At 41.3% G+C, this 25,792-nt stretch overlaps 1 protein-coding gene across 8 annotated transcripts in view; it reads right to left on the reverse strand.

Annotated features, from left to right (window-relative positions):
• Positions 1–25,792, reverse strand: part of CTNND2 (catenin delta 2) — a 1,171,885-nt gene that overhangs the window by 392,697 nt on the left and 753,396 nt on the right. For all 8 annotated transcript variants that reach the window (XM_008164383.4, XM_008164381.4, XM_065584231.1 and 5 more), the window contains one exon: positions 11,882–12,134. In XM_008164383.4, the coding sequence (XP_008162605.2) occupies positions 11,882–12,134 (253 nt within the window). The remainder of the gene's footprint in view (positions 1–11,881; positions 12,135–25,792) is intronic.

The raw sequence follows: 25,792 nt of genomic DNA on the forward strand, positions 1-25,792 counted from the left end.
GGGCTATGCGGGGAGCATAGCCCCGGGTCCATCCCCAGCCAGGCTCCAACCACAGCTTCAGCTGCTGACAGCTGAAGCTGAAGAAGTCACGGAGGTCCGGTAAAGTCACAGAATCTGTGACTGCCATGACCTCCGTGACTAAATCACAGCCTTACTCATGAGTGATTACAAAGCTGCTATTGTTTGCATAGATCCATCTCTCCATATCTTTACCTTAGATGGCTTCAGGGGGGCAATGGCCTCATCCTCTCCCTTCGTTGGGCCAAGACACCCCTTCCATTCTTTCCCAGGATCTCTGGCAGTCCACTCCCTTTGAGGAGCATCCTTAGTGGGTGCCTGGTAAAGACAACTGCAGCCCCCAATCCATTAGAAGGAAAAGCACTCTTGTTGAAGTGGCTTAAAAATAAGTAAAAGGACAGAAACATCTCATAATAATTGTAGAAACTCTTGGGGGAACCATAGCAACAATCGCTACTAGGTGCTTGGTTGCTAAGGAACCACTAGCTACAATGCTAAGTATTATGAGGTGTCTCTGACCCTAATTCATTGGATGAGCTGCTGGCACTGGGAGTGGGAATACCGATACCCAGTTGGGGTAGGACTCATATCTCCTTGCCCGAATCCCGAATCTTAAATTAAATCAAAGAGGCAACATCCATTAACAGGCAGCAGACTGAAAATCTGTGGGGAAGAGGGGCCGCTTGGTGCGCTCTGATGACATTAGGTGAAGATCAGTGGACCCCCAAGGAGATGCAACAAAACATCCTTCGTATTCCCTAAAGAGATCTAAGGAGGTGAGGGGCCTGAAGGAAGGTGAAGAAGTATGAGGATATGAACTATGAAGAACTATGAGGGTAGGTAGGTAGTGCTCTAGAGCAGTAATTTTCAAACTTTTTTCCTGGGGACCCAGTTGAAGAAAATTGTTGATGCCCGTGACCCAGTGGAGCTGGGAATGAGGGGTTTGGGGTATGGGAGGAGCTCAGGACTGGGCAGGGGGTTGGGATATGGGAGGGGGTCAGGGCTCTGGGCTGGGGGTGCAGGCTCTGGGGTTGGGCCAGGGATGAGGGGTTTGGAGTGCAGGAAGAGGTTCCGGGTTGGGGGGGAGGGCTCAGGGCTGGGGCAGGGGATTGGGGCGCCAGGTTGGGGCACGGACTTACTTCCAGCAGCTCCCAGTCAGTGGTGCAGTCAGGGTGCAGAGGCAGGCTTCCCGCCTGTCCTGGCACCACGGACTGCGCTGTACCCTGGAAGCGGCCAGCAGCAGGTCTGGCTCCTAGGCGGAGATGCGCAAACAGCTCCACGCAGCTCTCGCCCACAGGCACTGCCCCCCCACAGCTTGGAGTGCAGAGCCAGTGATCGGGATGGGGGCAGCGCGCGGAGACCCATGGCCCCCCTGCCTAGAAGCCGGACCTGCTGCTAGCCGCCTCCAGGGCGCAGCGTGGTGTTTGAACAGGTAGTCACTAGCCTGCCTTAGCTGGGCAGCACCGCCAACGTCCTGGTCGGCAGTGCTGACCAGAGCCGGTAGGGTCACAACCCAAACTTTGAAAAACACTGCTCTAGAAAAGGGGGTGGGATTTCTTGCAGTTTTAGATTTATGTAGAACATGAAGCTCTAAAGTAAACCTACAGAGATTGGCCCATTCCTATCCCATGCAAGCCATATGAAATGATCCATGCTGTGTTCACAGTCACAGTTTCAGTCAACTATAAAGCTATGATATAAATCATTAAAAAGAATTAAAATAAACTGTCAAACTCTCTTTTCCCTTCTCCATTTTCAACTGTTTGTAAATTAAAGCACTTTCTTCAAATAGCCTTTCTGCCCAGTTACTTGAACAGTACTTCATTTAGTCTTGCAAAACACACTATACACTAAGAAAATGGGGAGTTTATGTCACTGCAGCAAAACTTGTTGCCTTTTGTTTCTCTCTCTGCTTATGGAAGAGCAATGAAATACCACTTACATCTTCATCTTTAGGAATACACAATCTTTTTACACACCTTTCTGGTTTGCATAAAAGCATAGATAGGGATATGACTGGACCCTGGATTACCTCTAAGAGCACAAAAAACAGACTTATCAGAAAATAGTTGACAGCAGCACCCAACATTTCATAGAATCATGGAATAGCAGGGTTGGAAGGGACCTCAGGAGGTCATCTAGTCCAACCCCCTGCTCAAAGCAGGATCAATCCCCAACTAAATCATCCCAATCAGGGATTCATCAAGCCTGACCTTAAGAACCTCTAAGAAAGGAGATTCCACCACCTTCCTAGGTAACCCATTCCAGGGCTTCACCACCTTCCTCGTGAAAAAGTTTTTCCTAATATCCAACCTAAACCTCCCCCACTGCAACTTGAGACCATTACTCCTTGTTCTGTCATCTGGTACCACTGAGAACAGTCTAGATCCATCCTCTTTGGAACCCCCTTTCAGGTAGTTGAAAGCAGCTATCAAATCCCCGCTCATTCTCCTTTTCTGCAGACTAAACAATCCCAGTTCCCTCAGCCTCTCCTCATAACTCATGTGCTCCAGCCCCCGCTGGACTCTTTCCAATTTTTCCACATCCTTCTGGTAGTATGGGGCCCAAAACGGGACACAGTACTCCAGATGAGGCCTCACCAATGTCGAATAGAGGGGAATGATCACGTCCCCCGATCTGCTGGCAATGCCCCTACTTATACAGCCCAAAATGTTGCCTTCTTGGCAACAAGGGCACACTGTTGACTCATATCCAGCTTCTCATCCACTGTAACCCCTAGGTCCTTTTCTGCAGAATTGCTGCCTAGCCATTCGGTCCCTAGTCTGGAGCAGTGCATGGGATTCTTCCTTCCTAAGTGCAGGACTCTTCACTTGTCCTTGTTGAACCTCATCAGATTTTTTTTGGCCTAATCCACTAATTTGTCTAGGTCCCTCTGTATCCTATCCCTACCCTCCAGCATACCTACCACTCCTCCCAGTTCAGTGTCATATGCAAACTTGCTGTCCATGCTATCCTCCAGATCATTAATGAAGATATTGAACAAAACCGGCTCCAGGACCAACCCTTGGGGCATTCCGCTTGATACCGGCTGCCAATAGACATGGAGGCATTGATTACTACCCGTTGAGCCCGATGTTCTAGCCAGCTTTCTATCCACCTTATAGTCCATTCATCCAGCCCATACTTCTTTAACTTGCCAGCAAGAATACTGTGGGAGACCATATCAAAAGCTTTGCTAAAGTCAAGGAATAACACATCCACTGCTTTCCCCTCATCCACAGAGCCAGTTATCTCATCATAGAAGGTAATTAGGTTAGTCAGGCATGACTTGCCCTTGGTCAATCCATGCTGACTGTTCCTGATCACTTTCCTCTCCTCAAAGTGCATCAGAATTGATTCCTTGAAGACCCACTCCATGGTTTTTCCAGGGACTGAGGTGAGGCTGACTGCCTGTAGTTCCCCGGATCCTCCTTCTTCCCTTTTTTAAAGATGGGCACTACATTAGCCTTTTCCCAGTCATCCGGGACCTCCCCCGATCGCCATGAGTTTTCAAAGATGATGGCCAATGGCTCTGCAATCACATCTGCCAACTCCTTTAGCACCCTCAGATGCAGCGAATCCGGCCCCATGGACTTGTGCTCATCCAGTTTTTCTAAATAGTCCCGAACCCCTTCTTTCTCCACAGAGGGCTGGTCACCTCCTCCCCATACTGTGCTGCCCAGTGCAGTAGTCTGGGAGCTGACCTTGTTTGTGAAGACAGAGGCGAAAAAAGCATTGAGTAAATTAGCTTTTTCCACATCCTCTGTCACTAGGTTGCCTCCCTCATTCAGTAAGGGGCCCACACTTTCCTTGATCTTCTTCTTGTTGCTAACATAACTGTAGAAACCCTTCTTGTTGCTCTTAACATCTCTTGCTTGTTGCAACTCCAAGTGTGATTTGGCCTTACTGATTTCACTCCTGCATGCCTGAGCAATAATTTTATACTCCTCCCTGGTCATTTGTCCAATCTTCCACTTCTTGTAAACTTCTTTTTAGTGTTTAAGATCAACAAGGATTTCACTGTTAAGCCAAGCGGGTTGCCTGCCATATTTACTATTCTTTCTACACATCGGGATGTTTTTTTCCTGCAACCTCAATAAGGATTCTTTAAAATACAGCCAGCTCTCCTGGACTCCTTTCCCCCTCATGTTATTCTCCCAGGGGATCCTGCCCATCAGTTCCCCGAGGGAGTCAAAATCTGCTCTTCTGAAGTCCAGGGTTCGTATTTTGCTGCTCTCCTTTCTTCCTTGTGTCAGGATCCTGAACTCAACCATCTCATGGTCACTGCCGCCCAGGTTCCCATCCACTTTTGCTTCCCCTACTAATTCTTCCCGGTTTGTGAGCAGCAGGTCAAGAAGAGCTCTGCCTCTAGTTGGTTCCTCCAGCACTTGCACCAGGAAATTGTCCCCTACACTTTCCAAAAACTTCCTGGATTGTCTGTGCACCGCTGTATTGCTCTCCCAGCAGATATTGGGATGATTGAAGTCCCCCATGAGAACCAGGGCCTGTGATCTAGTAACTTCTGTTAGTTGCCGGAAGAAAGCCTCATCCACCTCATCCCCCTGGTTTGATCATCTATAGCAGATTCCCACCATGACATCGCCCTTGTTGCTCACACTTTTAAACTTAATCTAGAGACTCTCAGGTTTTTCTGCAGTTTCATACCAGAGCTCTAAGCAGTCATACTGCTCTCTTACATACAATGCAACTCCCCCACCTTTTCTGCCCTGCCTGTCCTTCCTGAACAGTTTATATCCATCCATGACAGTACTCCTGTCATGTGATTTATCCCACCAGGTCTCTGTTATTCCAATCACGTCATAATTCCTTGACTGTGCCAGGACTTCCAGTTCTCACTGCTTATTTCCCAGGCTTCTTGTTTTTGTGTATCGGCACTGAAGATAACTTGCTGATCATCCTGTTTTCTCAATATGAGGCTTTGTCAGACAAGGAGGTGCATTGTCTATTTTAAATAACTGACTAGCAACTGACATGACTTTCCCCTTCATTTCCTCAGCAGAAGATCTAACTGAAGGAATCTCCTCAGACCCAACACCACCCCTTGCCATACTGTCAGTGAAGGTGGCCTAGGCATAAGTAAGAGCAGAACATGGCTTTGCATCTTCAAAGCACTTTATAAAATAACTAATTCTCACAGCACCTCTGTGAGGAAGGTAACTACTATTATCCCCACGAGAAAAATGAGAAAATTAAGGCAGAGAGGTAATACAGAGATTTTTTAAAGGCAGTTTATTTTTCCAGTACATTAGAGAAATGCACTTTGAAGTTAAGCTGTTCTCTTATGTACATATTTTTTAAAATACATATTATTTACTTGACAAGAACTGCAAATTTTTAGAATTGTTCATCAGAGAAAGGTATTGTGCAGAGTTTGCACCTGTTAAAGTGTGCAGGTGATCCACGGGATATTGAGGGATATGTGTGGCTAACACAGACAAAATCACATTACAGCCTATTAACTATTAGGAGCTCGATTATGGCTCACACAAGCCTAAGATGAGCCGAGGAAGATGAGAGAGGGGGATGAAGTGCACTATCCAAGTGCAGGTGCCTGGAAGTATTATGGTGATAAAAGGCACAGTAGCTTCAGAGGTCTGAGTGAAATGTAGGGAAACATCCCGTGTTGTACCTGTTCAAAGGTTGTAAGTTAGCACTTCTCCCAGCACAGCCATTCCAGCCTGCCAGGGTATTCAGATATATACTCTCTGGGCTCATTACTACTACCTGCATCACTATCACCCTTCTGCTGTCCTGCACTGGTAATAAGACTATGCATGGCCTTGTGCTCTCTCCCACCTTTGGAACAAAGGAGATAAATAAGAACACTATGCCTTTAACAAGATGTAAAATAAAACATTCACGTCAAACAGCAAGATATTAATAAGATGGGACATCATCTACCTAAAAATTACACACTATAGACTAAGTAAATATGCCACTAAGGTCCATGCCACTATAATATAATGAAATTACAATGTCCAACCATTACAATATCATGAGTTGGTGTACTGATGGGATTTAGAGTACATTTAAAGGTGGGATGTCAACAAAATTGAGTGATGGATCTAACAAAGGGCTCACATACAAAATTCTGTGTTATCAGTAGAACAAATCCAGTCATAGAGAAAAGACTGAGAGTATGACATGAGTTACGAAAAACAAACGTTTCTCTTTCTTAGAGTGCACTTCAGGTTCTTCTGTAGCACACAATGAAATGTATTTGATAAACAGTGTGTGTCAGGCTATGTAGTGAATAATAAAGATCTAACATAGAAAGAAGTCTGTTGAACAATGAACCACATTTATCATACAGTGACCTGAGTCAGACATATGTCACCCATTTCCTCCCCAGGCCCTAACCCTTTCAGGTCACTTACAACCACTCTCTTCAGTCTACACCAGTTTCCAGTATACAAAAAGGCACAATTCATAGTCTTGGTGTTCTATAAAGCTAGTTTTCATAATCTAGATCCCAGGAACTTGGGCAATACCCCCTTATCTCCCTAAATCTTTGTCCAAGAGTTACAGGCCTGGGAAGGGATGCTCTCCTGTAATCCTGACCAAGCTGGAAGCTAGACATTCTTGGTCAGGAGTTGTTGCTTCTGGAGCACTCTCTTCAAGCAGGTTGCTGGAATCCAATGTTTGCAGTTTTTAGGGCACAATATAAGTCCTATTTATATCAGCAGTCTTCATCTTTAGCTATGTTTGCCCCTTCCCCCATTTTCTGTTTGCTTTATATTTGTTACCCTTTCTCATGGCTATTCTATATGCAAAATGAGAACCCATCCCTTTCATTTGGAGGGATGGTTTGGGTGAGCACATGAGGCTTGCCCTGAGTCCATATCAATTGTCTTGAATTTTGTGCCTGCTTGGGTTGGTTGGATCGTCCTTTGATTTTAATATTTCATATTGGTTCATTGTTCTGCACTTAGATGACTACTGATAAATGCCTGTGAGGATATGCCATCACCTCAGCAATAAGAAAGGGAAAACAGAATAGATATCCTGTTGGAAGAGAGAAAGATACAGCCAGCACCGTCAATTGCAAAATTATCACCTTAGGGCTACAGCTACTTGATTCTGCCAGTTTAATGGGTTGGGAAAGGAACGCTGGAAAAAAAATACAAATGGACATCCTTGCAATGGGGAGTGTTAATAGGGAAAAGGAAGCCACCAAATAACTATTCCTGGGGTACTGCCTGCTTCGTATTTCTGTCGGTCACAAGTATATCACACTGCCTTATACATTTTAAAAAATAAAAATGTACACATACACACACACAGAATAATTTTTTTTGCACAAACACACACAGACTGACGTTTATATTCTTCCTGGCCTCTCTCATAACACTGTAATAGCGCCTTTCACTATTATAAAGATTTATAGTAAAGCAATTCTGTTACTATTATGATAATCCTTAAAACAAACCAAATAAATATGCTGTAAGGACTCCTGCAGAAATATTTCAGTTTATCTTAAAGAGACAATGTCTTATACTTTTATTGAACTTTTATTGAAGCATATATGTTAATTGCCACTTATCATAATGAGATTCTTTTTACTACAGGGAAAAGAAAGCTTTACAAAGATAGGTTTGAAAATATACCACAGCTCTTTGCAGAAAGTGATGCAAAATGGGTTTTGATGGTTCATAGTGGACACAGGATGCTTTGCTTCAGCCTACTTCTCCTTTGTACAATGAGAGGCTTATGATTTAAGAACTTTGAAGGTAGTGAGTCAGTGCTTTCATTCTCTGTGTGGTGGGAAATTAACCCCAACAGAGGTAATCAATCAGAACTTTGACTTTGAAAGTAAAAGCACAGCAGGAATGCCTCAGGATATAAAATTTAAATTATGCAATAGCTGGCACAATCCGTAACTGTGCTGATTTCTACCTGGACAGTTCAAAAAAGTAATGTGCCACTACCAGTTATTTGTATTTTTAATGCTATTTACATTTTTAAATTATCTACTTTAGTTGTCACATTTTTTCACCAGAAAGTGCTGGGGAAAAAAATTAAAAAGTCATAAAAAGGGAGCTTTCAGATTATCATTCTATGAGTATTCTAGAAAGTACAGTATTTTTGGTAAACACACCATTTGTGTGTGTGTCCATTGGATTTTCCAGTGTATTTTGTATAAATAGTTTAAAGGTACTGTTTGAAACATATTTATTAAAAACAGCATACTATAAAAATGTAAACAGTAAAAACTCATAACAATATCATTCACTATGACATGGAAATGGATAATATATCAATGGTACATTTTACCTATGGGATATTAAATTTTATTCTATTTGAAGTCAGTTTTGATTGTATTGCTGAACTGTTTTTCAGCATGACTGCTGCTGTTACTATATTGTTCTGCCAGATTTTACAATTTTCTTTTTTTTTTTAGTTTAGTCCATTAATGACCCACTGAAAAATCTGACAGATCATACAGATTTAGTACCAGAAACTCATTTGATCACGAATTTTCTTACCACAGCAATAGATCACAGTGTCATGGAAGTCCAAGACCTATTAGATCATCCAGTTTATCCCTTGAGCAATGGAAGATTGCTCCCTACAATACATTTTCTGGTGTTTGTTCAGTCTAGCTTCAAAGAGTCCAAACAATATCCCTGTGGAATTGATTCCACAGGGTAACACAGCTCACCACCAGGAGGCTTTTCTTGAAATTCAGCCCAAATTTTGTTTCTTAATTTCATTCATTACTCTTAATTATATCTCTGTGTACTATGTTAAATGATTTCTGTCTTTTCTCAGTGTTCCTTCAAGTATTTGGGGTGTTTTGTCTCTCTGCCCTCATTATTCTTTTAGCCAAGCTTTTAATCTTTCCTCATAAATCAATCTGTCCAACTCTCCTGGTATTTTTGTTGCTCTTCTCTAAACTCCCTCCAATTTGTCAATATGTTTCTGGTAATGTGGTGAATAGGGGCAGCTTAGTAAGGCATTTTGCCCATGCAGTGGAATATACCTCTTACAGATCAGGACACAACATGCTCAGCAGTGCTCCTTACCATTGCTGCTAAAGGAGAATTACATGCCCTGTTCTAGTGCTGCTATTAGTGGCAAGGAGCCTATCAGTGATTCCTGAGATTCTAGAATCCTACTCATGGAAGTTAAACCGGATCTGTGCATAGAATTCAAGGGGGTGCTGGGTCTGTATTATCTGCTGCTCCTGTGAAAGTTCCTGTTGCTTGGGGAGAGATATCCAACACCATTCCTCCTCATCTTGTACCCCTGTCTCTACCACCACCTGTGTAAAACAGGCCAGAACTTCATCCTTCAAATTAAACTAATCACTTTAACTTGAGAAATTGAGTTTTTCCCCACCTTTAACTCACTTTGATTCCTTCTTGCCAGACTAGTTGAAAAAAAAAATCGGGTAATAATCTTTTACTTGGTGTATCAAGCTAATTTTCATAAGACTGACTTCTATTTGAAGCCAGAACACTTTTACTCAAGGATGTCACACTCTTTCATTTCTATTTACAAATAATTTAGGTCTAGAGCTGAGCGATTACTACAATAAAATATTTACAAACATTTGTTTGAGTAAAATCCATACAACTGGCTTTGAAAGTATATGTACTTCTCCCCTCCCCCTTTAATTTGCTTTTCAGAACACTACCATGTGACTCAGGTAACCAACCAAATAACACAATCTGTGAATATGCAGATAACAAATACTTGAAGCAATAGCTGCAGTCAGTAGCTCTGTAGTAATCTACAACATGAAATACATTTGCGTAAGCTACAATATAAATCCCTGTTACCAAAAAAAAAAAAAAAATGTAAAAATCACAGCCTGTTTATGATTAATTCATGAAATGAAAAATGGTAGATAAACAAATTTATTTCTGTGTAAAGCTTACCAAGTTCTATTTACATCTGTGGATGTCAATATTCCATCTCCTATATTCTTATTGAAATTAGTATTCATATAATTCCATGCATTACATTGGAAGGAGAAGAGAAACAAAACGGGCTGGAAAATATGGCTAGAGCACCAAGCAAAAGTAAACAAAATCATTTTACAAAAGGAACAAGTTTCACATTTGCTAGCATATAACCTATGCAGATGCTGATCATTCCATCATTACAGTGATAATGGTGTATTTTCCACAAAGATTACATCTTTTTAAACCATATGTGCAACACTACCATAATATAGTACATATGCTTTCCTTTAGCACAAGGAGGAATGCCTTCAATTCCAATATATTTTTCCTAAATGTATTTATTGCAATCAATCTCATTCTTCTCTTATATTTCAAGTCCCTGTACATCTTTTGTACGGCATTAACAAGGTATGATTACAAGGCAAAGTTTTGTTGCATGCAAAAGTCCTTCTATTCCCATCAAGAATTCAATACCATAGAACAAGTGTCAGAATTTAGTGACCTTCTAGATGGGTAAATTATATTAGTGTGATGATATTTTATCTGTGTGCGAAGATATATATATATATATATATATATAAAACCTAAAACACACAGTGCTTGTTGTCTCCTCCTCATTCAAACATATGGTGTAGCATCAAGAGTTAAGGATAAGGAGACAGCAGCTATACCCACATGAGAAGTGGGTCACTAGCATAATGAGCTGTATTAGAAGCAGTAGTGTCCCTGATATGCTACGAAATTAATCTGTTGTTGGCCTCTTGGACTAGTGAGGCAGTTACAATACAGATAGCCTGCACTCTGTACATGTTGACTATCAAGGCTATGAGTTGTTCATTTCTATAGTGAAAGAAGGAAACTCTTGCCATTATATCTTATGTATCTTGTTGGTCAAACATCCCCCTAATGACCTTGTTGGGGACACATTTTGGGGTGTTCCTGTTGCTAAATACCATGCAACAAAATCACAATATCTACCACAGAAAATCCTGTACAAATGAATACAGATTTTAAGAAGTCAAATATTTGTGAATAAAAGCTTAATTATGTAACTTCTCAAGAGTCTGATTTCAACTTCAAAGCCATTTAACTTACAAGAATCATAAAAACCCCATAAAATTACTGATCCTTTGCACCACAAAACCAAACAAAAACAACCAATCCAATTAAGAGGTGCTGTTAATACCTCCATCTCTGTTACTGTCATAACTGAGGACAATTCACCCCTTAGAATGCTACCATCAAGCACATACTTTTTGATTTCCAGTATACCTAGAGAATGCAATGATGACTATATTTTATGTTTATATGTATACAACCACACAGTGCGTATGTGTCATAGAAGCCAATATTTTCTGTGAAGAGAAGAGGCTCTACATTTTAAATTTGTAGGCAGCAATAATCATTTACTGAAAGTTACACTGCAAATCATTTTGCTGTCATGTACTGGCAGAGCTTAGATAGAGTATCTTCAGATGAAATATAGACCTGAGCATGTTCTATCTCTCAATCACTGTTATTCTCATAGCCTAGCACTCAGGTGCCACTTTGCACATTATTAAACATTTACAGAAGAACAAAATTTCTCCTTGAATAGAAAAACCTGAGCCATCACAGTTAAGATTCATGGACTCATGGTGCCAAAGTCTCAGCATAATTCTTTTCATAGTATTTCACATGGTGGCCCTAGCAAGGATAGACAAATGTATGTACTGAAGGCCATCTTGTTCTAAAGGAGAGCTCACAAGAGTATGCTAAAAAAAGCATTAAAACAGATAATTCTAATTCAAACAAAGAATCTTTTATAGGACAAATCACAATTTTTGTTTCATTTTTCAATAATACACCACAGTTGAAATACAAGAAGTAGACTGCAATTATAACCCTTCTTTATCAACATGTAACGGTAGACAAAATAAGGTTTCACCCACCTGGGATCTTTCTGAATGCTATCAATGGAAGGTGACCTAACCAAGGTCCCTTCTGGTGGGATGGCTGGCCCAGATTTGCTGTATGGTGATTCAACAGAAGGACAATACTGCAGCTGTCGGTAGGGGTCTGCGTAATTGGAGGCTGGGCCTGCAGCATAGCTGGCCCTCTGGAAGGTCGATGTTGCGTTCTGTGTGCCGTGCTGACTGCCTGTGCGCTGTAAGGGTACGGAGTCGACACCAGGGGAAGATGGGGCTACGACAGGAAAGTAGGGACAAAGTAAAAAATTGAGGACCTGTTCACAGAAATGGTTAACCAGGTCTAGGCAGAGGAAAAAAATACACACATATAAACAGGGGTTCGAAAAGAATGAGAAAAAAAGAACAACACTGTCATAGTTGAAAGCAGTGAGGTAAATAACTGTCAAGTGAAAATTCTAAATAGCATGCCACTCATAGACTAAATAATATTTAAAATGGTTACACAGAGATTAGGTAGAAACACTTCTTTGAGATGGGCTTTGAATTGCTTACATCATATTCAAGAATGAGTTAATCTGAAGTTAAAAAAAATATACAAGCAGCAAAATCTCAATGCAAGTTTTGTATGTATCATGAGAAGAGCATGGGAGTAGTCGAGCTAAATTTCAACAGCTCTAAGGGTCTGATTCTGCAGTCTTTACACAGCTAAAACTCCCACCAAAGGAGACCAGAACCAGGCTCTAAGGTCTGGATTGAAAATGATGACTATTAAAGATTAAAAAAATATAGAGGTTACTTGTCATCCCACTTCTGGGGTCCCAGTTCCTGTAAAATATTCAACACACAGCCCTGCTTGCATTAACAATTTTTATTGATATCACTATAAACAAGACTCACTTATCCGCTACCTCACCCTGAAAGAGAATTATACTATGCACATTTGTCTCTACCTGTCTAAAATGGTAGTGAAATGTACTCAACAAGATTATTGTATCAACAGTTCAGAGCATTTTAACTAATAGATTTTAAGTGACTCAATGATTTTGCACCTTAAAAATCTTGTTAGTCTGCTTCATGGTCCATTATCCTTTTATTACACCACTACAGTAGAGCACACTTCAATATGCCATGAGTACTGGGTTCTTAGCAGCAGCAATTTTAGACCCAAGTTCTGCAGTCCTGATGATGTCAACTAGATTCTTGTTGTAAGGACTGTAGGATTAGTTCCTATATGACCTACTGGCCTGAAACAAGTACAAATGAAAAGCCACTCCTGTTTATGAGAGAGTTCTGAGCAGCAGAAAAAGTAAATGCACTGTAAGTGAGCTCATTATGGGCCCAATGTTGCTCTTATCAAATGCAACAGAAGTTCTTCCATAAATAGCAATGGGTCCAGGCTCAGGATCATTTGATTACGTCAAAATCATAGGTCTATAGGTGAACATACATCCTCAAGTTCCAGATCTCATAATAATTTTCCCTGTCATTTCTTTTGATACACATATTTACATTTCAGATGCATAATTACAAATAATTTGTATACTTCATTAAGTTCCATGAAACAACTTTAAGGGTTTCATATTGCAGTATATGTAAAAATTAAAAATGCAATACTCAAAAAGTAGTTAATAGTGCTTGTATGATAGGGCCCATCTAACACTAGTACTTGCCAAGGTTAAGATACAGAGCATGTTGTTTAGTATCTTTCTGTCTTTTATTAGTTTTCCTTTTTTTTTTTTTTTTTTTTTGTACTTTTCATTTTGATGTATATGAACAGTGAGTTGAATCACAGAATTTATGTTATAACACTTATGATGTCATAATATTGAAAATTTGGTGGTTAACAGACATAAAAATACAATACTATCAAGTTATGTACGTCTATATGAAAATACAATAAAGAAAAATCTCGCTTTGATATTGTCTTTTATCTCATGTTGTATATTTCCTTAATGAATAACATATATATATTAAGAATAAACTTCTGTTTCAAAGAGAGATCAATTGTAATGCAATAACTGTATCTGAATACTGAAAACTCTGTTCACAAACCAAACCAAAATTCCTGGGCTCAGCAGTATTACATTAACAAGATACAGAAAAGGTGGCAGAGTTTTAATAGCAGGGAATAAGTAAAATTAACTGAGAAAGAAAATGTAGTGTCACATGAAAAAAGAAAATTAGTCAAAAAAGCAGAAGTTAGGAAAAAGTAGTAAAAATAACAAGTAGAAATTAAAGAAATAGAGCGATGAACTGCATTAAGATCTCGATATTTAGGGGTTGGAATTATGACATGGGAATGCTGTTAACTTTTGATCTCTCATTGAAATCTGGAGTGTTGCAAAAAGCTCTAAGTAATAACTTGGCTAAAAAGGAGGCCTTTCATTGCCACATAGGCAGTCTTTCATTGCCCTTCATTGCCACACTCTCCCAGGTATTTCATTATTTTTTCTTGCAACACAGTTCAATAAAATGTTAAAAAAATATTTAATACTTATTTTGTTTCCATCTTATTTTCTCTTTTGTGTTGCTATCTATAAGGCAACTGTATGAATTGAAGCTAGTTGTCACACTTTTAACACCTACATGCTTTTTGACTCATTCTGATTCATTTTCATAATTATGTCATCTTAACAAGCTATTATTTCCTTTTGAATGTTATTATAATGTTCACAGACTCGTGGTAGTTAGAATATGAAAGAATAAGACCAATAGTTGACTAGATAAAACATATCTTTAAAGAAATTCCTGTTAAGATCTGCTTTCTTTTCAACTATGGTAGGTCTCCAGTGAACCAGTAAGGAACAGTAGGCACATGTTCAAGGTGGGCCTAAGTAGATGTGTTTGAAACACAGACGGTTCAGTTTGGGGATGTTTGTGCAATTCTTTTCTTTGATTTTAAATCACGTGGGTTCATACACCCCCTGAATTTTGCTTTGGCTTTTGGATATGAATGAACCCCCCAAAACAATGTAAAGCTCATCTGAAAACAAAGAGGTCTGCTTGGAACCACAAATTGTCCCAGAGCTGCTCAAAACTAAAGTCAGGTAATTTTGTGAGCAATAGTTCATTTTCCAATGTAAACAGAGTTACAGGGTCACTTCCAAGAGTCTTCTATCGTCACAAAAAATAGGAAATATAAAGATCCAGAAAGTTCAGATTAAATCTGTCATTTGTAGCCTATCTTGCTTCTTTATATTTTTTTATGTGTGTGTGTGTGTGTGTGTGTGTGTGTGTGTGTGAGCGTGCGTGCGTACGCTCATGCACTTTAAGTACAGGCCAAATTTTCCAAGGCTTACACTGGAGTTAGGTGGGTGACGGCACCAGGTAAACATTATTTGTTAGATGCTCTGGCCCATTCTGCTCCATTTGCACTATTCAGACTGGCTGTAACTCCACAGCTGGAGAGAATCTTCTGGTGCAATGTAATCCCCCAGGCTAGGTCTACACTACCCGCCTGAATCGGCGGGTAGAAATCGACCTCTCGGGGATCGATTTATCGCGTCCCGTCGGGACGCGACAATCGATCCCCGAATCGACGCTCTTACTCCACCAGCGGAGGTGGGAGTAAGCGCCGTCGACAGAAAGCCGCAGAAGTCGATTTTGCCGCCGTCCTCACAGCGGGGTAAGTCGGCTGTGATACGTCGAATTCAGCTACGCTATTCATGTAGCTGAATTTGCATATCTTAAATCGACTCCCCCCTGTAGTGTAGATGTACCCCCAGAGTAGTCAGCTCCTGCACTTCCCTCCCTGCAACAGTCTGGTGCAGGGACAGGTTTGATAGGGAGGCGTGACTGATGTCTGAGGTGTTCCGGATAACCCTAGCTAGTGGCCAGTCCTTAGGGGCTCTAACTTCCACTAGTGCTAGGGCATAGTACTTGCTTTAAGCTGTACTCAGTAGAAACGGAGTGTAACAGATAATCTGGACCTATAAGGCACATCTGAATCTTCTAAATACCTATCTGTTATTTTCAACAGGAGCTGCTTAACTGAGATGAAGTCTAAAGGTGAGAGTCTCAATCTTAAGCTGGAAGTGTGGGTTTATCCTGAAATTTCTAAGTGCAATTTTCATCACCTACAAACTATTAACTGTGTCTAAGCAGGGCAATCAAGAAATTGTAATGAAGATCTCATTATTATTTCATCTTGGGTCTTAATCGCTAGTGGGGGCCTGGGGAGGGGGAGTGGAACACTTCCTGAAGCTGGGTGTATGGATCACAGGAAAAGGAAAGCACCTTACATCTCTTCCTCTGTCCTTCCCACAACACCAAACTGGTGCAGTGGCACTTATATTAGAATGAAAATTCAGGTATATCTTATGAAAGGATCCTAAGGCCTCATACCTGAGCATTTTGTTTAGTCAAAATTCCCACAGATGGAAACTAGAGTCATTGTGAATTCAAGAACATTCAAAGAGAATTTGGAAAGAGTAAGGTATGTCTGATCAGGCCCCCAAAGCTAAGAGTAAATGTATACAGATTCCTCTGCTGCATTCTTTTGAATGCATTGACTTACTTGGTCCATATTATTGTATAAATTAGGGATATTATCTTGCAACATTTTGCTTCACAAATCATATAATCCATCTCATATTCTTATTGAACAAATGTTTTCTTGCTGCTTTGTCCTTTTCACAATGCCTGTTGTATAGTTGCATGTAATGTTTTGCAGTTTCCTTTTTCTAAATGCATTGTTTTTAACACTTTGCATATGTAAAGAAGCCTTGACTGTGTCTACCTGCAAATCAGTGTGGGTACAAATTCAATTTACACACACAAATTTCTGTGTGCCAAATAGAGGTCCCTTTAAAAAACATGTCCTACAATGTGATATTCTTTAAACAGAAGTTATTTCCATTATGCTTTTATGAGGTCATAAAATGATGCTGTAACAATACAGTTACAGTCATTGTGGTGGTATTTAAGGAACAAATAGAAAATCAGAAATTGTTTCTGCATAATATTCAGCACAATATTCAAACTATATACTCTGCTTCTTATTAGTCAACTGCATTCATCACCTTTTGGGGAATGTGTATTTAATTTCCTCCAAAACTGCCAATTAGAAGCTATAGTGCAAGCAACAGATTTTTGGCAATTGTACTAATGTAAAAAAAAAAAAAGATTGCTTGAAATGCTATCATGAAGCTTGGGGTTTGATAGGAACACTTGACTAGTAAACATGAATAGTCAAATCTAGCATCCTGTAAATCTTTCAAAATGAATGTGGTAATATATTTATTTACAGGTTAACTACATTCCATTGATGCTGTCTCAAAAAAGTAAGAACTTTTCCAGATAGAAAAAAAGAATTTTAGAGGAATAAATGAAAAATCAGCTTTAATTCAATTTATAGAAAAGAAACGAAACAAATGATGCTGTAATCTGCTGATTTGTAAGCGCTCTCTCCCATGGTGTGTTTAGGATTTTCTGGTACAACACACATATTCTGTATTAAAAACAAATGTCCTACAAAAATGCTCTCATTTAACGTAAATCTTAACTAAAAAAAGAGAAAAAGTACAATAATAAATTAAAATTGCCGAGTTCCAGATTAAGATAGATTGTCTTCGTACACTCCATGTCTTGTGCAGATATCCAGTCTTTGAGTTTCAGAAAAGGATCAACTCATAATTCCCTGAAGCTAAATCAGGGCACAATATAGCCCAGGCTGTTCCAATTTTCAGTTTCTTAATTATCTCCTCTGTGTTCCCTTTACAGTACCATTTTGGCTGTGTCTTGAATCTTCCAGTTCCTGATCTTTGCAATCATAAACTTCTCCAGTTCCTGAATCCTGCAGCTCTTCCACAGCCTCAATAACTGGATGCTTTATACCCTCTGTATTCAAATGAAAGGGATACTAATCTGGTTATTCTGAGTGTTTGGCTGAACAGTTCTCTCCATTTTTCTTCTTAGTTTCTGCTGTTTTATTCACCTTCAAATTGCACAGAAAATGTTCTCTGTATAACTTATGCCTAAGAGAACTGAACCGTTAAAAAATAAAACCTACATCATGTTAGGTTAACAAAACTACATGAAAATGTAACATCACATATATAACCATCATATGCCATTTGAAGAGTTACTTTTTCTATAAACCAGTGGTTTTCAAACTTTTTTCATTTGTGTCCCCCTAAAAAATTTTGAATGGAGGTGCAGACCCCTTCTGAAATCTTAGACATAGTCTCTGGACCCCCAGAGGTCTACAGACCACAGGTTGAAAACCACTGCTCTTAATGAACAGGTAATTGCTTTGAAGTAGCACCTACTGTAGTTATTTAAATTTATAGGATCAGTTGGGATTGTGTGTTTGGGAACTGTTTGAGCCTTTGTTCCCTGGATCATCCTTGATCAACTTTAATCAGCTGCAAGCAGCCTTGTGATCACCCTCCCCCTGTATGATTAATGAGGGGGTAGGACTGACCTAGGAGAGAAGGCCTTAACTGTCAGAGGCTAGGCAACCAAGAGGCACTAGCAAACAGGGGCGTTTGAGAGGGAATTTGTAGGAGGGAGTTGTAATATAATTGCTATGGTTAGGAAGGGCTGCATTGCCAGTGTCAGCACTGCTCCTGTCTCTTCCACCTGCACCTGGATCCAGACAGACAATGAGACCATGGATGCCTCTACACTGTTAGGGCTTCGGAGCTGGCCCACGGGATTGCCATCCCCGTGGCGCCATGGGGCCCACGCCGCTCCCAGAAGCCCTACATTCATGGCCCTGCATGCAATTTCCCTTCGGGCCAAAAAGTTTGCCCACCCCTGATCTACATAGATTCTGGTGTAGATTTGCAGACTGTATCCTGCATTTCCCACTCACAGAAAGACAGGCTGGGGGGACCATCCAGTGTGAAAGATGTCTGCTGGTGGAATCTTTCAGGAAGCGGGGGGAGAACTACAGGAGGTGGTGGCTGGGCTGATGAGCATCCATGCTCATGAGGAATTAATTGAGAGTATTCACATAGAGACATCTAAGGCTTAGGAAGCTATCCAGCTAGAGAAGACTGCAGTCACACCACCAGGGGAGGAGGATATTGCTTGACACAGGGAGGACGCTGGTTGCTGGTTACTTCTGGAAGCAAGCAATGCGCAACCCCTACTCCCAACCCACCCACTATAGTGATTAAGAACCATTATGCTGCCCTGGCAACAAGCAATGAGGAATCACCCCCAAAAGGTGGAGGAGGAGAAGCCAAGTACCCCCAAGGCTGGGAGGATCACAGCCACCATTCCCAGGAGGAAACTTAGGGTAGTGGTGGTCGGCGACTCTCTTCTAAGGGCCCATATGTCAGCCTGACATGGCATCCTAGGAGCTATGCTGCATTCCAGGGGCCCATATCTGAGATGTTACAGAGAGAGTGTCAAGGATCATCCGGCCTTCTGACTACTACCCCATTCTCCTCATCCATGTGGGCACTAATGATACTGCGAGGTATGACCCTCAGCAGATCAGAAGTGACTACAGGGCTCTGGCAGTAAGGGTGAAGATGTTGGTGTTCTCTTCAATCCTTCTGGTCAAGGACAGGGTCCAGGCAGAGACAGATGCATCCTGGGGGTGAATGCCTGGCTGCGAGGATGACGTTGCAAGAAGGGCTTCGGCTTCCTTGACCATGAGATGCAGTTCCGGGAAGAAGGACTACTAAGCAGAGATGGGGTCAACCTATCAGGGAACGGGGGAGGGATAGCTCAGTGGTTTGAGCATTGGCCTGCTAAACCCAGGGTTGTGAGTTCAATCCTTGAGGGGGCCACTTAGGGATCTAGGGCAAAATCAGTACTTGGTCCTGCTAGTGAAGGCAGGGGGCTGGAGTCGATGTCCTTTCAGGGTCCCTTCTAGTTCTAGGAGATAGGTATATCCCCATATATACGTAGATATAGAGGCTTTAAACTTGGTTCAATGTGCAGGTTAAACTAGGTTTGTCACCTGCAGGTGACAAAAGCCTGCAGGTAAGTTAAAAACATGGAGACCTGGGGGATGGGTTGGAATCTGGGGGAAGCATGGGCTGTTATAGTAGGGATAAGGGAGAAAGACAAGAGAACATGGGGGAATCAGATCAGTATCTTAGATGTTTGTATACTAATGCAAGAAATATGGGGAAGAAGCAGGAAGAACTTGAAATGCTAGTTAATTAACAACTATGATATAGTTGGCATCACAGACTGATGATATGCATGACTGGAATATTGGTATAGAAGGTTGCTTGCTCAGGAAGGACCAGCAGGGAAAAAAGGGAGGAGGTGTTGCCTCATATAGAAACTGTATGCACTTGGACTGAGGTTGAGATGGAAATAGGAGACAGACTTGTTGAAAATCTCTGGGTAAGGAGAAAAGGGGTTGAAAACAAGGGTTATGTTATGGTAGGGGTCCACTACAGACCACCTAACCAGGAAGAAGAGTTAGATGAGGCTTTTTTTTAAAACAACTAAAAAAATCATCCAAACTACAAGACTTGGTGGTGATGGGGGACTTCAACTACTCAGACATCTGTTGGGAAAATAACACAGCAGGGCACAGATTATCCAATAAATTCTTGGACTGTACAGTATGGGTGTAGGAGCAGGATTTTATATTTGTACTATCAGAATTAATGTATGATTTGATCATCCTGCCAGCCACCCTTTTTGAATAGCAGAAAGGAATGATCCTCTGGGACATTGGTAGAAACGCATCTGACAGACTGCCAGTGTCTGTACTGAAGTTAAGGCAGGGACAGACCAGAACAATCTTTATGACTGATTATGGTAACCCTTTTGTTTTAGGATAAGTTATAGTGTCTACTATGGTTTCCTATATGTATTATAAATTAGGAGCTCTAGTTAAATATACCTTTCTTTGTTTTAAGGTTTAGTAAGTAAGAGAAAGGATCTTGTAATGTGTCTATGTTAAGCAGATTAGAGGAATGTTGAAGGCCCGGGCCACAACGTGAACTGTTTTGATTACAAGATTTAGCAAGGTTTAATTTACAATGCCTTTCTTGCTCAAAATAAAAACTGCTGTATACCTTTGAAGATCTCACACTGTTTGTGTGAATGAGGAATGCATGCATCAGGAAAAGATAAGGTGTGAAGGCCATTGTTATAGCCAGATGGTCAAGGAACAAGGAGTGAAGAGACTTAATGACACCAGAGAACTATCAACGTGCACCCACAATTAAGGAAGGGCAGATTGAAGATCCTGAGGTGGAAGCTGGCACCCCTAAAGACGAGACAATTGATTAAATCGAAACCAGGATAGGATGACCCTCTCAGAGCTGTTTTGGAATATTTACATCAAAAGATAACACCAATTAAGGAGTAACCGGTCACAAACTGACACAGCAAAATCCATAGACTTCAACAGAGAAAAAAAAGACTATAAGAACAGGGTTCTTGGCCCTGGGACTTTGGGTTCATCTTGCCACAACTCCAGGAGCATCGAATCGTGACCAACAGAGCCCGGCTCCCCTCTGCGACCAATCTGGCTGGCCACTAGATTGATCCAGACTCTGGACTGGTAACTATAAACATCAACTGGCAGGACTTTGTGCATGCTCTGTGTCTGTGTCTGTGTGTGTATGTGTGAGTGTATGAGTGTGTAACTGGAAAGCATATGCTAACTGCTGTATTCTCACAAATGCGCTGTATTGCCTTTTTCCCTGAAAAAGATCCTGTGTGCTTCTTATAAGCATAACGTGGGAGACAATTTTTATTTGAGAAGGCAGAGAAACCTACTAGGGGAGAGGCTGTTCTAGATTTGATTATGGAGGAACTGGTTGAAAATTTGAAAGTGGAAGGTACCTTGGGTGAAAGTTATCATGAAATGGTAGATTCATGATTCTAAAGAATGGTAGGAGGGAGAACACCAAAATAAAGACAATTGATTTCAAGAAGGCAGACTTTAGCAAACTCAGGGAGTTGGTAGGTAAGATCCCATGGGAAGCAAGTCTAAGGGAAAAAACAATTGAAGACAGTTAGCAGTTTGATAAAGAGACATTATTAAGGGCACAAGAGAAACTATCTTTCCTATCCCACTGCATAGGAAAGATGGGAAGAATGGCAAGAGACCATCCTGGCTTTTAACCAGGAGATCTTCAAGAGGAAAAAAAAAGGAGTCCTACAAAAAGTGGAAACTAGGTCAAATTACAAAGGATGAATATAAACAAATAACACAAGTATGTAGGGACAAAATTAGAAAGGCCAACACACAAAACGAGATTAAACTAGCTAGAGACATAAAAGGTAACAAGAAACCATTTTACAAATACATTAGAAGCAAGACGACGACCAAGGACAGGGTAGGCCCATTATTCAATGGGGCGGGGGGGGAACCAACAGAAAATGTGGAAATGGAAGAAGTGATAAATGACATTTTTGTTTAGTTTTTCACCAAAAAGGCTGCTGGTGATTGGTCATCTAATGTAGTGAATGCTAGTGAAAATGAGGTAGGATCAGTGGCTAAAATAGGGAAAGAACAAGTTAGAAATTACTTAGACAAATTAGATGTCTTCAAATCACCAAGGCCTGATGAAATGCATCTTAGAATACTCAAGAAGCTGACTGAGGAGATATCTGAGCCATTAGCAATTATCTTTGAAAAGTTATGGAAGATGGGAGAGATTCCAGAGGACTGGAAAAGGGTAAATATAATGCCAATCTATAAAAAGGGAAATAAGGATAACTTGGGGAATTACAGATGTGTCAGCTTAACTTCAGTACCCGGAAAGATAATGGAGCAAATAATTAAGCAATCAATTTGCAAACACCTAGAAGGTAATAAGTAACAGTCAGCATAGATTTGTCAAGAACAAGCCATGTCAGACCAACCTTCTAGCTTTCTTTGATAGGGTAACAAGCCTTGGGGATCAGGGAAAGCAGTATATGTGGTATATCTTGACTCTAGTAAGGCTTTTGATACTGTCTTGCATGATCTTCTCATAAAAAAAAAACCCTAGGGAAATACATCCTAGATGTCTAGATGACTTCCACTGAGCTTTTAAAAGCAAAATCTTATTTAAGCTAAAATGTATGACAGACTCTAAATGATCAACTGGTTTATCATCAAGAAAACCAGTTAACTTAGAATTTCAGTTACTCTCTGGTACAGGGGATCCCACACAATTTAATCAATTTGCTTAGCCTTTTTTCTAAGGAGCCTACATCTTGTTTGTAGTGAGTCCCAAGTATTTTCACAAGGCTGAGCTCAGAATTAGTTGGTTTAATCCTGATTTCCAATTTACAGGGTTCCTGCCCCCCCCCTCAATTTTTTGTGGTTAATGTATATATGTATCAGTTGGCATTGGCTCTACCTGGGCTACCATGTCTACTTGTTTGCTAGTGGTCTGGCACATTATTGGCAAAGATGCTATAAAATTCTTACTGTGGGGCTCTTCTGTTATCAGACACTTCTCTTATATGGTTAGAGGCAGTTCCTCTGCCCTGAACAGTAACATCTGTTTATGTTCTATATAGCCTGGATTATCACAGCTTTACAAATTTTCCAATCCCCTCTCCTAGACCAGGGGTAGCTGATTTTCAACTACAATAGTTGTTCCACTGGGCACATTCAGTAGAGCTCCAAATATGGTATGAGTGTCAGTTCATCGCTGGTCTACATCACTGGCAGCTACAAAATGTAAGACAAAATAAAGGTCATAAATTGGTTCAAATCCCCTGATACTGAAGTACTGTCTGTTTCTCACTTGTGCAGTACCATGCACTTACAGTCATTTCCTTACCATTAATGTTATTCTACAATGTTTCATACACAAGGAAAAAAACCCGAATTTCTAGAGTCAAAAGGAATTTCACAAGCAAAATTTGAATTTTTTTTTTTACGTCCAATAAATCCTGCTTCCAATGGAGGTGGCAATAATCTTTGCAGGCTAAACTACTGAGGCTTTCTCTGCAGTGATGTGCTCTTTTACCTCCACTTTCGAAGAAAGGACATTCCATTTTTAGATAGTTCTGACATCAATTCCAGCAGGTATCCACGTTTTCTTCAGAAACTGAAGCTCTTCATATATTCCTTCTCAGTCAGGAAAAATACTGTCTTTTAGGTTTCTCAGTCACCCTGTTGTTTACAGAGCTGTCTGGATCCGGTCACTATTCAAGGCTCCTTTTGCCTAAGCTGTTTCATTTTAGTCTGTAGACTTGTCAAATTGTTATACAGTGTCTCAACCACCCTTTTTAGAGTTGTTATATCCTTGCTCAAGATGGTTAAAAAATGTTCCTTTAGTTCAGCAATTCCAGCAGAAAAATGTGGAGGAGGAACCACATATCTTGAGCCTCAGCAAATGGAATAACCTACTTAGCCACCATTTTAGAATTGACATTTCTTTAACAGTAATTGTTTTTATTATGGGTTCACGTATGCTACTAGCTTATGTCAACTTGTAATTTACACTAATTTGTTACCTATTTCTATTAGGCTTAGGAATTCTGGTAGCACATATGCACTTTGTGAATAAAAGCAAATATTCACATGCAATGATGCATCTTAAAGTTGAATTTGTATAAAAGGAAAAAAGTAAGTAAAAATTCTGAATTTCAGATCAAGGTAGTTTTTCTAGGGATGCATCTGGTAATGCTGCAGATATCAAACTCCCACTATTGAGTACACTTATGGGATTCCAGACTGAGGAAATGATCAACTTTCTTTGCTATCTAAAGCCTAATCAGGACACAGTTTGTAAATTTCCATTTTGTAAATACTTAAGAGTTTCCTTATTGCCCTTCAAAGTCTGATTGTATCTTAAATCTTCCAGTTCTTCAGCTTCTCAAACGCCTGCATCTTGCATTCCTAGAATCAGCTGTTTCCAGAATGTTGTGGTTCAGCAGTGCTTCTCAGCTCCAAACCCTGGGTGCTTTATACTCTCTATGTCCAAATGGGATAAACAGCTGGTGATTCTGACTGGCTGGTAAAAAGCCCTTTTTCAAGACCTTTGCTCAGTTCCCACTGTACTGCTCTCATCCTCCAATTTTATAGAAAATGCTCTTTAGTTCACTAATTCTTAAGTTATGCAAGTATTTAAACAGAGAGACAAAGAAATTAAAATGCAAAGCTCATTACACAATGAAGTTGAAAGATTTAACCAGTTCAACCAGTTTCCCCATTATGGGTGGAAACTGACCCTTGAGCAATGGTGCAACACAAGCCCTATGTACTACTTTAGTTAGGGTTACCATATTCAAACATTTAAAAAAGAGGACACTCCACAGGACCCCAGCCCCGGCCCCGCCCCAACTCCGCCCCTTCCCCACCCCCGACCCTGCCCCAACCCCATCCCTTCTCCGCCCCCATTCCAACCCCTTCCCCAAAGTCCCTGCCCCAACTCTGCCCCCTCCTCTGAGCACCCCGCATTCCCCCTCCTCCCTCCCGCTCTGATCTTGGTTGGGGGTTGCTAAGTGCTTCCCTGCTCCCCACTTGCCCCGCAGCCCCTATACCCTTGCCTGCCCTGCTCCTCCTCACCCTGCAGCCTCTGCACCCCCCGCCCCTGCAGCCTCTGTGCCCCCTGCTCCCCACTCGCCCTGCAGCCCCTGCACCCCCTGCCTGCCCTGCTCCTCCTCGCCCTGCAGCCTCTGCACTCCCTGCCTGCCCTGCCCCTGCAGCCTCTGTGCCTCCCCGCCCCTGCAGCCTCTGTGCCCCCTGCTCCCCACTCGCTCTGCGCCCTCTGCCTGCCCTGCCCCTGCAGCCTCTACACACACGCCTCCTGCCCTGCTCTCCCCGCTCACCCGGCAGAGGGAGAAATGCAGGCTCCACATGGAATCAAACACAGCCGCGCTGCTCTGTGGGGGAGGAGGTAGCAGGAGGGACTCTGGCTGCTAGAGGCCCTAGTGGCTGCGAGCGGCTTTCAATCAGGCCAGGCGTCCAATCAGCCGTGCCGCACTCCGCATGAGGGGAAGGGGGAAATCCCGGACATTTCTACTTGATTAGAAATCCCCCCCGGACGGCCATTTAAT

This window comes from Chrysemys picta, chromosome 2 (assembly GCF_011386835.1).
Source record: "Chrysemys picta bellii isolate R12L10 chromosome 2, ASM1138683v2, whole genome shotgun sequence".
Classification (NCBI taxonomy): Eukaryota; Metazoa; Chordata; order Testudines; family Emydidae; genus Chrysemys; species Chrysemys picta.